This window comes from Mangifera indica, chromosome 5 (genome assembly GCF_011075055.1).
Source record: "Mangifera indica cultivar Alphonso chromosome 5, CATAS_Mindica_2.1, whole genome shotgun sequence".
Classification (NCBI taxonomy): Eukaryota; Viridiplantae; Streptophyta; class Magnoliopsida; order Sapindales; family Anacardiaceae; genus Mangifera; species Mangifera indica.
Genome location: NC_058141.1, coordinates 1,196,175 through 1,208,341, shown reverse-complemented (window position 1 = coordinate 1,208,341; position 12,167 = coordinate 1,196,175). Strand labels below are relative to the sequence as shown.

Here is a 12,167-nt window from a genome sequence, read left to right as displayed (position 1 = left end):
AAGCATTTGCTACACAACGAAAGATTTTTAAGTGGCTTACACAAGGCTTCTTGCCCTTCCATGCTTCGTATGGTGTTTGATTGAGAACAACCCTCGTTAGAGAGATATTCAAGAAATACACCGTTGTTGCTACTGCTTCTCCGCAAAACTGATTTAGAAGCCCCTTTGCCTTCAACATACTTCTAGCCATTTGCACCACCATACGATTTTTTCTCTCCACAATGTCATTTTGTTGTGGCATGTATGGTGCTATAAATTCCCTGCGTATGTCATGCTCATCACAAAAATTGGTGAAATCATTAGATAAGAATTCATTGCCTTGATATGTTTAAAGTGCTTTTATGCTTTTGCCATTTTGCTTCTCGACCAATACTTTGAATTTCTTGCAATTCTCAAAGGTTTCTTATTTGAATTTCAAGAAATAAACCCAACTCATACGACTATAATCATCTATAAATAGCAAAAAATAATGACTTTCTCTAAGCAATTCAGTTTTCATAGGCCTACACAAATCAGTATGCACAAGTACAAGACAATTTGAAGCCCTCTATGATTTTCCAACAGGAAATGATCTTCTACTCTGTTTCCCATAAACACACTCTTCACAAAAAACAAGTTCACCAATTTTTGGCAAGCCAATGACCATTTCTTATAGCTTAAAAGTTTTAGACTGTTCACATTCAAATGCCCAGAATGTAAATGCCATAATTTAGCCTCATTATTCCCTCTAACAATTAAGGCTTTACTTACCACGTTTGAAACATCAAGAGGAAACATTTTGTTTTGTGTCATATGGACATTTGTAATAGTCTTACCAGATTTTTTATCATTAACAACACATGAATTACCATCAAATACAACCTTATATCCACTACTCATTAGTTGTCCAACACTCAACAAGTTATGAGCTAAACTAGGCACACATTGCACATCATAAAAGAGTTTGACATCACCTTGTAAGGTTTTGATGGCAATTGTACCTTTCCCTTCTACTTACATTTGCTTGTCATCTTCAAGTCGAACTTCACCTTTCTACAACTTGTCAAGCTCTTTGAACAATGACTTTGTCCCTGACATGTGGTTAAAGCAACCACTATCCAAAAACCATACTATATTGTGGTTTAGCATATCTTACATAGGTGAATGGGTCGTGAACAGCTTGTTCTCCTCTTCAACCTTTTCTATAAAATTTGCTTGCTTTTATTCTTCCCTCTTTTGGTCCAACAGTCTACTTCTTTGTGCCTCATTTTGTTGCAATATATGCATTGGATTAAACTCTTGTATTGACATGATTTACCAAATTGACCTCTACCTTTGCCGTCGTCGCCACAACCTCGTCCATGAAATCCACCTCTGCCTCTGCCTTGGCTCTTGAATTTTCTTACTTTCTTTTGAAAGAAGACTCCCCTTTCACCTGAAAAGCCTTCTTCTCAACCTTTTTAGATAATCTACTAAGCCTATCTTCATAAGCTAGTAAAGAGCTCATCAATTCATCAAACGAATAAGTGGACAAATCTTTTGATTCTTCAATTGTAGCAACAACATGATTAAATTTTGAGGTTAAACTCCTCAAAACCTTGCACACAACTGTCTCATTACTAATTTTGTCACCATAGCTCTTCATATGGTTGACAATACCAGACACCCTAGACAAAAACTCTTACACATATTCTTTTTCTTGCATAGCCAACGTTTCAAAATTGTGACAGAGAGTTTGCAACTTCACAGCAATCACCTTTTTGTCTCCCATATACTCTTGCTTTAGAGTCTCCCGTGCCTCATGAGAAGTAGTTGTTGCAGCAATTCTGGGAAATATTTCATCATCAAGAGCTTGTTGGATCATGAAAAAAGGCTTTGAGTCCTTCTTGCGATTCTCCTGCAACTGTTGATTAGGCTCGATTGGTTACCTGTCTTCAAACCCATTTTCTACCAAGTCCCATATCTCTTGAGACTTGAAGAGAGTTTTCATCTTGAGACTCCAAAAATGATAATTTACCCCTTTAAAAATTGGAATAAAGGGTTGAGATGAAGCATTCGTGCTATTTGCTGCCATTGTTCTGCAAATTAGAATCACTTTTATTTTTTTTCTCTCACTTTGCTCTGATACCACAAATGTTGGTAAAATAGAGGAAAAAAATTATTTTGCAATAGAATATAGAGAGGTAGAATCAATAACACAATTTACTAAATTTTTCACTATGCACACAAAACGTCCAGTACACCAAGCCTTAAATAATACTAATAGAGTAACGGAAAATGCTAAAAAATAGATCACAAACCCATGACCAAGTTTAGTGCTAAATATAACTGACCACTAATATTTAATGACTGTAACAAATAAAAGCATAAAAACACTTACTTCTAAAAAATAGCAACTGATATTTTGAATCATTCATTCAACATATATAATTTTCTGCTATTATTAAGTTTAGGTGGGATCATTCGAGGAGGGTTTTGAGCTGTGCATTTAAGCCAACAAGGCCATTTCGAATTGCCATGTGTTGGGGGGGGGGGGGGGGGGGGTGGGTTGTTGTGGCGCCGAGAGAAGGAAGGATTTCTTGGTCAATTTTTATGAAGGTCCACCTTTTAAGTTCAAGCTATCTCACAGGTTGCTAAATTTTTAGCAATGGCTGATCATATTTTTTTTTTTTTTTCTTGAGAAAATCTTAGGTTTGAATTTTGTTACTTAAGTGTTTATCCATGATTCTGTTCAGGGATCTGCAGGCACCATTCAAACTTTGTCAACTGTATTAGAATCTTTCCAGATGGGAATAAATTGATCAGTGTCAGCTCTTACAAAAAGGGTTTAATATATGATGGGAAGATCGGGGAAAAGATTGGAGAATTGTCCTCAGAAAAGGGCCTTGAGGGCAGCATTTACGCAGTGAGCTGGAGTCCTGATAGTAAACAGGTTAACCATCTGTTTAAATTTTGCATCAGCAGCTTGAATGCATTCTGTTTGATACATTCTAAATTCCTAGTCTGCATATTTGATGGAATTTAGGTTCTTACTGTGTCTGCTGATAAGTCTGCGAAGGTGTGGGAGATTTCCGATGATGGTAATGCAGAAGTGATTAAAACATTGGCTTCTTCTGAAGCCGGTGCAGTGGAGGACATGCTTGTTGGATGCCTTTGGCAGAAAGATCATCTTCTTACTGTTTCCCTTGGTGGCAGAATTGACGTTTATCTGGCTAGTGATCTTGATAAAGCCCCTATATCATTTTCTGGACACATGAAAAATTTTAATGCATTAACTATGCTTAAAAGCGGCCAAAAGATGATATTGTCGAGCAGCTTTGATGGATCCATGATTAGATGGATACAAGGTGGTGGGTACAATGGTAATTAGAGAGGAAATGTAGTGCTCAAATTAAATGTTTAGATGCGGCTGAAGAACAGATTATTACATGTGGATATGATAACAAGGTAGCATATTTCAAGCAAATGCATGCTTCTACATGGTTTCGTTTTTACAGATTCCAAACGGAACACAGTTGCGGGCTTAAAGTTTCATCTCTTGTAGATTAATGCTTGTCTCATATATGAACTTGAGCAAACTAAAGTGCACACCTTATTTTTCTTTAACAATTTCTGCATTTTCTCAAACACCACTACTAATTCCAGGTATGGAGAGTTCCACTGTGCGTAGAGGAATGTGGAGCTGCAGAGCATGTTGATATTGGCAGTCAGCCTAAAGACTTGAGTCTTGCCCTTGGCTCCTCTGAACAGGCATTGGTATCAACTGACACCGGAGTTGTTTTGCTTAAAGGTTTGGAAGTGTTGTTAAACATCAACCTTGGGTTCTCAGTGACAGCAAGTGTGATTTCACCTGATGGTATTGAAGCCATTGTGGGTGGTCAGGATGCAAATTGCACATCTATTCTGTCTCAGATAATGCTCTTAAAGAAGAAGCGGTTCTTGAAAAACATAGAGGTGCAATTACCGTAATAAGATATTCACCAGACGTCTCCATGTTTGCTTCAGCTGATGTCAATCGGGAAGCTGTAGTTTGGGACTGTGCCTTCAGAGAGGAAATATGAGTACATGAATGAAAATTTTTGTTTGTTTTAAGCCCTTTACTCTCTGGATCCTTGTTAATACAGAGAAATAGTTTAGCATTTAAAATTTCTCCTAGAATCCAAGCCAATGCATTTATTTTTCTGTAGTTAGAAGACTTTTGCGGTAGTATGAATTAGATATAACTCTCGGCCAACAAAACTCAAATTAGTTTGGTCCATTAGAGGACTATCAAACCATCTGCCTCATTTCTTTTTCTCAGCCATCAATACTGCTCAAAAGAGAAAACATTCTTGTTAACTACAAAATGCTTTTTCTGTAATTATACGGTGGATATTTATCAGGAAGTTTTTTGCCTTTTCTTTTCAATGTCACATATTCCATTTTTGAGCTACCTCGTGTTTCTGAGATTTATTTCTTGCAGGTGAAGCTTAACAACTTGTTGTTTCACACTGCTCGCATCAACTGCGTGGCTTGGTCTCCCAATAGCACAATGGTCGCTACTGGATCACTGGATACTTGTGTTATCATCTATGAAATTGAGAAGCCTGCTTCAAGCCGCATAACCATAAAGCACGCTCATTTGGGTGGAGTGTATGGCTTTGGGTTTTACTGATGATTTTAATGTGGCGAGTTCAGGAGAGGATGCCTTTATACGTGTGTGGAAGGTAGTGTCAGAATAAGAAGAGTATTGCTCCCTGTATGCTTAATGCAGGTTTGTGGCAAGAAGCTTGTAAAGAACATTAATATTACTAAATAAACATTGTCATGTAAAGTTTAGACTGGATCAGTAAAAAATCATGCTTAAATTAAAAAATGGTTAACCATATGTTTTGCAAGAAGAGAATCCTGATTTTACTTAGAATTTGCTATATTAAACTATATTTCAAATTCCTTGTTGCAGGATGCAAATTCCATGCAAAATTGGTGCCAAGTTAAAGAGTGAAAGCAGAGAACAAGCCACATTGGAATTGCATTAGTTAAAGTATGCCGCATTAGCATTCTTTTTGTACTTTATTTCATCATGGCTGGCTTCTACATTGTATTAAAACCATAATTTGCTTGTTCTGCAGCTTTGGACTTGATTGTATAATTGGCTGTAAGTCAATGGACTTGAGTGTACAATTCTCTTTAAGGTAACCAATTCTAGGAGTGCAAAAACTGCTTGCCAGAGCGCAACAAAGGATTGCCCCCACAGACACTGCTGTGGACCGATTCTCTGCTAGTGAACTTATGGCAAACTAACAGAATAGAAGGACCCTTAGAGGATAAAGGTGATTCTGTCTTTCGTCTTTGTTTACTTCTAGTTCTAGAGTTGATGAGCTCTTACAAGAACCTTTGTTTTCTTGTTTATTTTTCTCATGAATAAACCCCTCCTTTCTGACTAGGCCATGAGTGCAAACAATCAAATTTCTACGTCTACCCTTCAGATCTTTTCTATTTACCAATTTGATTCTTTGTTTTCAACAACTGTTGGTGAACAGAATCGATTTCTAAATTCTGACCACATTTACTGTATGAGTGACACTAGGGCTCCACCACTTTTTTTCTGTACTCTACACACGATCAGTCTTTACTTTTCATCGTTTTAGATGATTTCTTTAATAATAATGCCAACTTCATTCGTTTCTGAGAACACAACTGTCTCTTCTTCTCAATTTTTGCTTTCAGATTCCTTCTTTTTTCCTCAAATATCAACAAATATGAACCAGCCATGAGGCCTTAAATATGTTCTATTTTACATGTCGGTTGGTTTGACCTGGGAAAATTTGGATTGCATTCAAATTTTTGAGTAGGGTTGGATTTCAGTTGGTTCCAGCTCAGTTGTCAATTCAACTCGATTAAACACAAAATAAACTTTCCTTTGGTGAGTTAGAGATCAAGCCCAAGTCTAAAAAATGTTATATTGTCAAGTTTGAATTTAAAAAATGTTTGACTCATCAGGCTTAATAATTTAAATAAGTTTGATCCAAAACAATGAAAAAAATACTGTTTTAAATAATATATATTCAAACGACATTATTTTGATAAATAATGATATTATATCAAGTTTAAAATCAAACCTAGCCTGAGTTTGGTTTTGAGAGAAGCTTGCAGAGCTCTAACTCTCTTTTAAACTTTGAACTAGTTGAAAAATCCAACCTTATATTAGTTTGGCCAAAGGACTATTTCCCACTCAAGGTATGATGCATTCCTAGGTTTCTCTCATTTAACTTTAATAATCTCAAATATCTACCTACTATAAGCAGTTAAAATTAACGGAACTCTAACTCCTTAAAATTTTATCTCTTTTTACCTCCCCAAACTTTAAAAACTAAAAGTTTCTTCTAGTCTAAGTTTTAAAAAATAACAGTTCTCCTCTAGGGTTTCGTTTCAAGATCTCTGGCTCCATTGTCGACGGCCTCTTCCTCCTGAAGCTTTCTCTCTCTCCGACGGTCTCTCTCCACCTATTTGAATGCTCGATCGACGTCGAAGGAGTCATAGAAGATGAAGAACTTCGTCTGGGAAGACGAAGATAATCGTCTTTCCAAAAGAAGACCTCTTTTGTCTTCCCAAAAGAAGACCTCTTTTGTCTTCCCAGACGAAACTCTTCGTCTTTCATGGATTTTTTGACGTCGATCAAGTATCCAAATCGGAGGAAAGAGACTGTCGAAAGGACGGTAAGCTTTGGGAGGGAGAGGTTGTCGGTAATGACATCGGAGATGATGTCGAAGATCTTAAAACGAAACCCTAGAAAAAAAACTGTTATTTTTTAAAACCTAGATTTGGAGAAACTTTTAGTTTTTAAAGTTTAGGAAAGTAAAAAGAGATTATATTTTAATTTATTTTTAATATTATAAAAAATAACAATTTTACTCTTATTATAGTTAATTTTAATTTTTTATGAATAGATATTTGAGATTATTAAAATTAAAAAAAAAAAACTTGAAAATACATCGTCTCTTGGGTGAGAAATAGTCTTTTGGCCTATTAATTTAAGTATAGTGTGGTATTTTTTTTAATTTTTTTATTTATAGTGGCCTGAGTGCGTAGTCATTTGGGTCATGTCCCATCAACTGCAAAAGACAGCTTCTTTCTTCAATTCATTAATCATTACTCTGCAACCAAATGTGAAAATGTTAGAAAATGTTTTGCCAGGACTGAAGCTCGTGAAACATGCTGGGCCATGAATTTGAATTTCCTCGTAAAGACCTTCTAGTACCATCAGGGCTGAGCATAGGCAGCTTGGGTCATCTTCTCATTCTTGTTTTACATGTTACCATTGTTTTGTTCAGAATTCCTAGTTGAAGTTTCATGCTATTATTCATGGGGTTCTTGGTTTAAAATCTTTAGTAAAATTATACATAATTAGAGAGACGAATATCAGGTTGTAAATGGGCTGAGTCGCTTACAAGCTACTCGTGGCTAAACTAAGTTATTGTCGAACTGATCTTGAGTTTGAACAGTTTGAGTATTTACTTAAATGGAGTTTAAACTCGTTTTTCAATCCAACAAGCTTGTGAGTTCAAAAGAGATATATAAAATCAATAACCTCTTCAAAGTTTAAAATCTTATATTTATATCTTAAATTACAAATCTAAATATTCAAATCTTAGTTGAAAAAACTTATTTGAATCTTTTTAACTTTTAAAATTCGCATATGTAACTCAATATTAAACTTTGAATATAAAAAATAATTGATAAATATATAAATTATAAAATTTAATTATAATTTTTTTGAGTCAACCATAAGTATTTGAGTTTGAGCATGTAACTTTTGAGCTTGTCAAACTTAAACCCTACATCTAGGGTATCAAACTGAGCTCGAATCTAGCTATACTCAATTCAATTTGATTGTAACCTTAGTGACATATGTGTCTATTTTGTTGAAAATTTTAACATAACACATTTAGATGTATTTGTATTAAGATACAATTTAGACATGCATATTTCAACCGATGTTACTAAATTGACCTGTTCTCTAATTAAAATTTTTCAATGGATAAGGACAATCAGCCAGCAACTGATTTCCCTTTAACGTGCAGAACCATCATTCAAGCCCTGGTAATAAACAACTACTGTCACAGAACCTCCTACAAAACCACCTTGGTGGCCGGAAAATAAACAATAATTTAACCAGAACAAGTAGAATGTTGAGAATAGATTCCCTGCATGAACATCCTAAGAAATCTCTTTTTTTAGTAGGAAAAAGATATTAAATATGTATGAATATTTTATATTATTTAAACATAATAAAATAAAAATAGTTTACAAATTTTTAAACTGTTAAAATGTATTTAGTATAGTAAATTTAAAAAATAAAACTATGATAGAGTTTATATCCAAATCAAAATAGATAATATCTTGACAATAAACTATGCTATTAGACCAAAATGTTATAAATTATATTAGAATTGCTTCGTGTATTATCTTAAGCAATGCTTAGACAAAACTTTGTGAAAAAAAGTAGATGGGTTGAATATAATATCTTTAGAACAATCTCATATTAGTAAAAAATGAAATAGACACTAGATGAAATAAAATGTAAGCTTCTAACTATTAACGATTGATGGTTTATAAAGTTCAAAACCAAAAACATGATGGACTCATATCCAAGTCAAATAATATTTTGAAAATGACTGGGTTGTAACACATATTCAACTCCATTTCTTGGAATCACAGTCAATATATACCTTTTAAATGACTAAAGTCGCCATTCCTCAGATCCCTTTTAAGGTTTCCTAGATTAACTCAGCCATCACCATCCCCTTTACCTTCATCATTCCTTTTGAAGTTTCAGTTTTATTAACTTTACAGAGTGGATTCAATAACTTGGCTAATGTTCTTATTTAGGGTGTCACAGGAGGGTCAAAACGGTTTCCATAATGTTATTGACTGCTGCTGTTCACTTGTTAGCTTTTTGCATAACAGCATGTGACCCTCCATGAAAATTACAGATTGGTTATTTAAAATGGCTCGGGTGTGTCGGTGATACAAACTGTAGCATCAAATAGCACGTGCATGCCTAAACATAATTTGAACTCTAATGTGAAAAATTGTGAACCCAGCTGCTCTTCTCTGCACAAGCATAATCATTGTCTGCATTTTACAGTATCCAATGTCCCCGTCTAATACTGGAATAAATTATAAGAAACTTCAAACTTAGGCATGGCCTCAAAACCACAAACCAACATTTTATACTGTAATACTAATATATAATCTCCATTTCAGATTTGCTTGGTATGGCAGTTATTATTCTAGTTCAATTCAATCCACAAAGAAACATAAAACAAAATACGTAGTGCTTGCTCGGTTGAATAAAAAAGAGAATCACCAACACACACTGATACGATTCACGAGGAAGACACATTACAAAATACTACAGTCTTCAAAAGTCCCCAGTTTCCATAAAGAGAGAATTTGAAGTCAAGCATTATTATTCTCTCTCTTCTACAAACTTTTCATTACAATATTGTGCAGCTGCTTGTATCTTCATCACTAGACATATGGGATGATAGGGCTGCGGTAGCTGAGTGGTCACCACTATAATTTAGGGGTGGCTGTTCAGGGTATGGATAGTATGGATCAGGAGCAGAGTTGTAATTGTAGAGGTACCCTGCGTTAGGAGGAACGAACGATGACCTATGATACATCATTTGGGGCTGTTGTTGCATGGCATGCCTATTTTGCATGTTCATGTTCATCATCATTTGTGATGGTGGATGGTTGTATCCACCATTCATGCTCATGAGCATGGATGAGGGATACTGTTGACCGGTAACATTTGAATTCTGGTACCCATTGTTGGGTTGAACTAGTTGAAACCCTCCTAGACCATTGGGATTCCCTCCCAAAACAGCAGCATTTGAAGCAGCATTACCACCTCCAAGACCACTCATCATGGCATTAATGTCATTTGCCCTTTTACCATCTCCCAAAACATTACCACCTCCAAGACCACTCATCATGGCATTAATGTCATTTGCCCTTTTACCATCTCCCAAAACATTGTTCATTTTCAAAGCTGCCATAGTCTTAGCATCAATCCCACTTGGATCAAAGTTTTTCATTCCTACCAGACCCTGATTTTGATTCCCTTTGTTTCCAGCATTTGCATTTCCAACATTGTTGTTCATTTTATTGATGTTAGCACCAGCAGGCATGCCTCCAACACCTTTCTTTGCATTACTTGCATCCATGGCTTGTTGCCTGAGCAAACCAAGTTGACCCAGTTGGTTTGCTTTGAGAAAGTTCAACTCATCCTCCTCATCATCTTCATCATCAAAATACTCATCATCTTCAGACATGAATGTAGGATACTTCTGCTGGTTCTTGAAGGCCTCAAGCCCCTTCAACCCTTGCTTCTGACCTTGATTGTTGTTCTTCTTGTCATCCTTGATGCAGTTGATCTTTTGCTTCTGGTTTTGGTTTTGGTTTTGATTTTGATTTTGATTAGACTTTTGGGACCAAAGCTCTGCATGTTTCCCATTTCTGAGCAATTTCTTGATCAATGTTGCAGAATCCACACTCCCTGAAACTGTGACTTTCTGTTGCTCTGCATCTATATTTACTTGATAAACACCTGCAAGGAGAAAGACAAACAAAACACAAAATTACTTAAGCCAAACTCAAATCATCAATTATTAACACCCCTCAGAGATCCCTTAAGCAAACTCTACATACAGTGAAAGTACTACAATAATATCTGGTTTAAAAAATCCCTAACAGGGTACTTGTTTTACATTTGGGCGAAAAAAAAAAAAAAGGTCAGAATCAGATAAGATCATCAATAATCTACTCTACCAACTCAAATAAAATACTTAGTTTGGAAATAGAGTCAAAAAGATATCTAGTTGTTGAGAAATACTAGGAAAATTGCTTAAAAAGTTTAGAACTTTATCTTTTACTTTTACCACATTGTAATGGTTTCCAAGGAAAAATGAGACAGATCCCTCAAGTGGGTATCTTTTCTTTTTTATTCTCTTTTGTCCCTACATTTTCTTAGTAACCAAACACTAACTCAAAAGAAACGGAAATGATGAGCACCTTCAATTCTCTGAAGAAGTTTCTTAACTTTCTGCTTACAGCCATCACAGTGAATGTTCACTTTGAGAACACAAATCTGCAGCAGAACAGATAGACAGATAGATAAATGGATTACAAAAAGAAAGCAACAAAGCAAAGAACAAAAACAAGAAGAAGGATTCTTGAGGAAAAGAACAACAATATATATTAAATAAAACAAGAAAAAAGAAGACTTAGAAAAGGATACAAGAGAATGTGGTTAAGAAAGACAGAAAACCTGGATCTTAAGGAGTTTAAAGTCTTCTTCTTTAGTCATTTCTTTTCTTCAGTGGTAGCTAGCTAGCCGTTTGCTAATGAAAGTGAGAGTGTGAGAGTGTCTTTCTGTCAAGAGCTAAAAATAAAAAAAGGGTTGAGCTGTTTATGCTTTCTAACTATTAAAACTAAACTGAAAACTATAGGGTGGTTTCAGAATTCAGACTCTACTTCTGCTTTTCTTTTCCCTTGTTTTCAAAAGCAAACAAAAGAACAGCAAATGGGGGCGGAAGAGAGAAGCCAAATGTAATGAAAGTCAGAAGGAAGAGTAAAAGGTGGGAGAGGGGTTTGTCTGTGAATTGTAAAAGGATGTGATTTAATGTTAAATACTGGAGGAAAAGGATGATCAAGAAAAGAAGAACAGCGACTTGACAAAACCAGGGCAGAGCCAGCCTCTATCGCTGTCCTCCTTTTGTCACTTTTTTATCCTGGTGAAAATGAGAGACACAGGGGGAGAGAAAGTGAGATAAGTCATAAAACAACCATCAATTCCAAAGGGAGCAAACTTTTTTTGGCCTTATCAAAATGCTAGTGAGGGTGTTAAAACCAGGGACAAGGAAGGGATTTCAATCATAAAGGATTAAAGCTTAGACCTCTTTTTAAGATATTTGAAACTAGCAAAGTGTCAGATCTAATTATTAGAGCCATAACCATTACAAAAATAAACTTTTTTTGTTACTTTAAGTAGAGCACTGATTATGGGTTAATCACTAAATTAAATATTTTATTTGTTTAATATAATTATTTAAGTTTTTAAAAGAATGTATAAATTAAATAAAGGTTCTTCGTCAATTTAAAGAAAAAAGATAAAAAGATTATTTTTTATCTAAATT

The 12,167-nt window shown here is 35.1% G+C and overlaps 1 protein-coding gene and 1 pseudogene across 3 annotated transcripts; one reads left to right on the top strand and one right to left on the bottom strand.

Annotated features, from left to right (window-relative positions):
• Positions 1–2,571: 2,571 nt before the first annotated feature.
• On the top strand, positions 2,572–5,544 carry LOC123217606 (annotated as a pseudogene).
• A 3,738-nt stretch (positions 5,545–9,282) lies between these two features.
• On the bottom strand, positions 9,283–11,764 carry LOC123215920 (heavy metal-associated isoprenylated plant protein 37-like). Of its 3 annotated transcripts, none has more exons than XM_044636227.1 (4): positions 11,300–11,764; positions 11,044–11,119; positions 9,992–10,579; positions 9,283–9,925 (listed from the first exon to the last, which is right to left on the bottom strand). In XM_044636227.1, exons 1-4 carry the CDS (start codon positions 11,336–11,338, stop codon positions 9,462–9,464), a joined length of 1,167 nt encoding a protein of 388 aa, XP_044492162.1. In that variant the 5' UTR covers positions 11,339–11,764; the 3' UTR covers positions 9,283–9,461. The 3 variants fall into 3 exon arrangements, with proteins under 3 accessions (XP_044492162.1, XP_044492161.1, XP_044492160.1); XM_044636226.1 differs by having other exon boundaries at positions 9,283–9,880; positions 9,947–10,579; positions 11,300–11,763; XM_044636225.1 differs by having other exon boundaries at positions 9,283–10,579; positions 11,300–11,762.
• Positions 11,765–12,167: the final 403 nt, after the last annotated feature.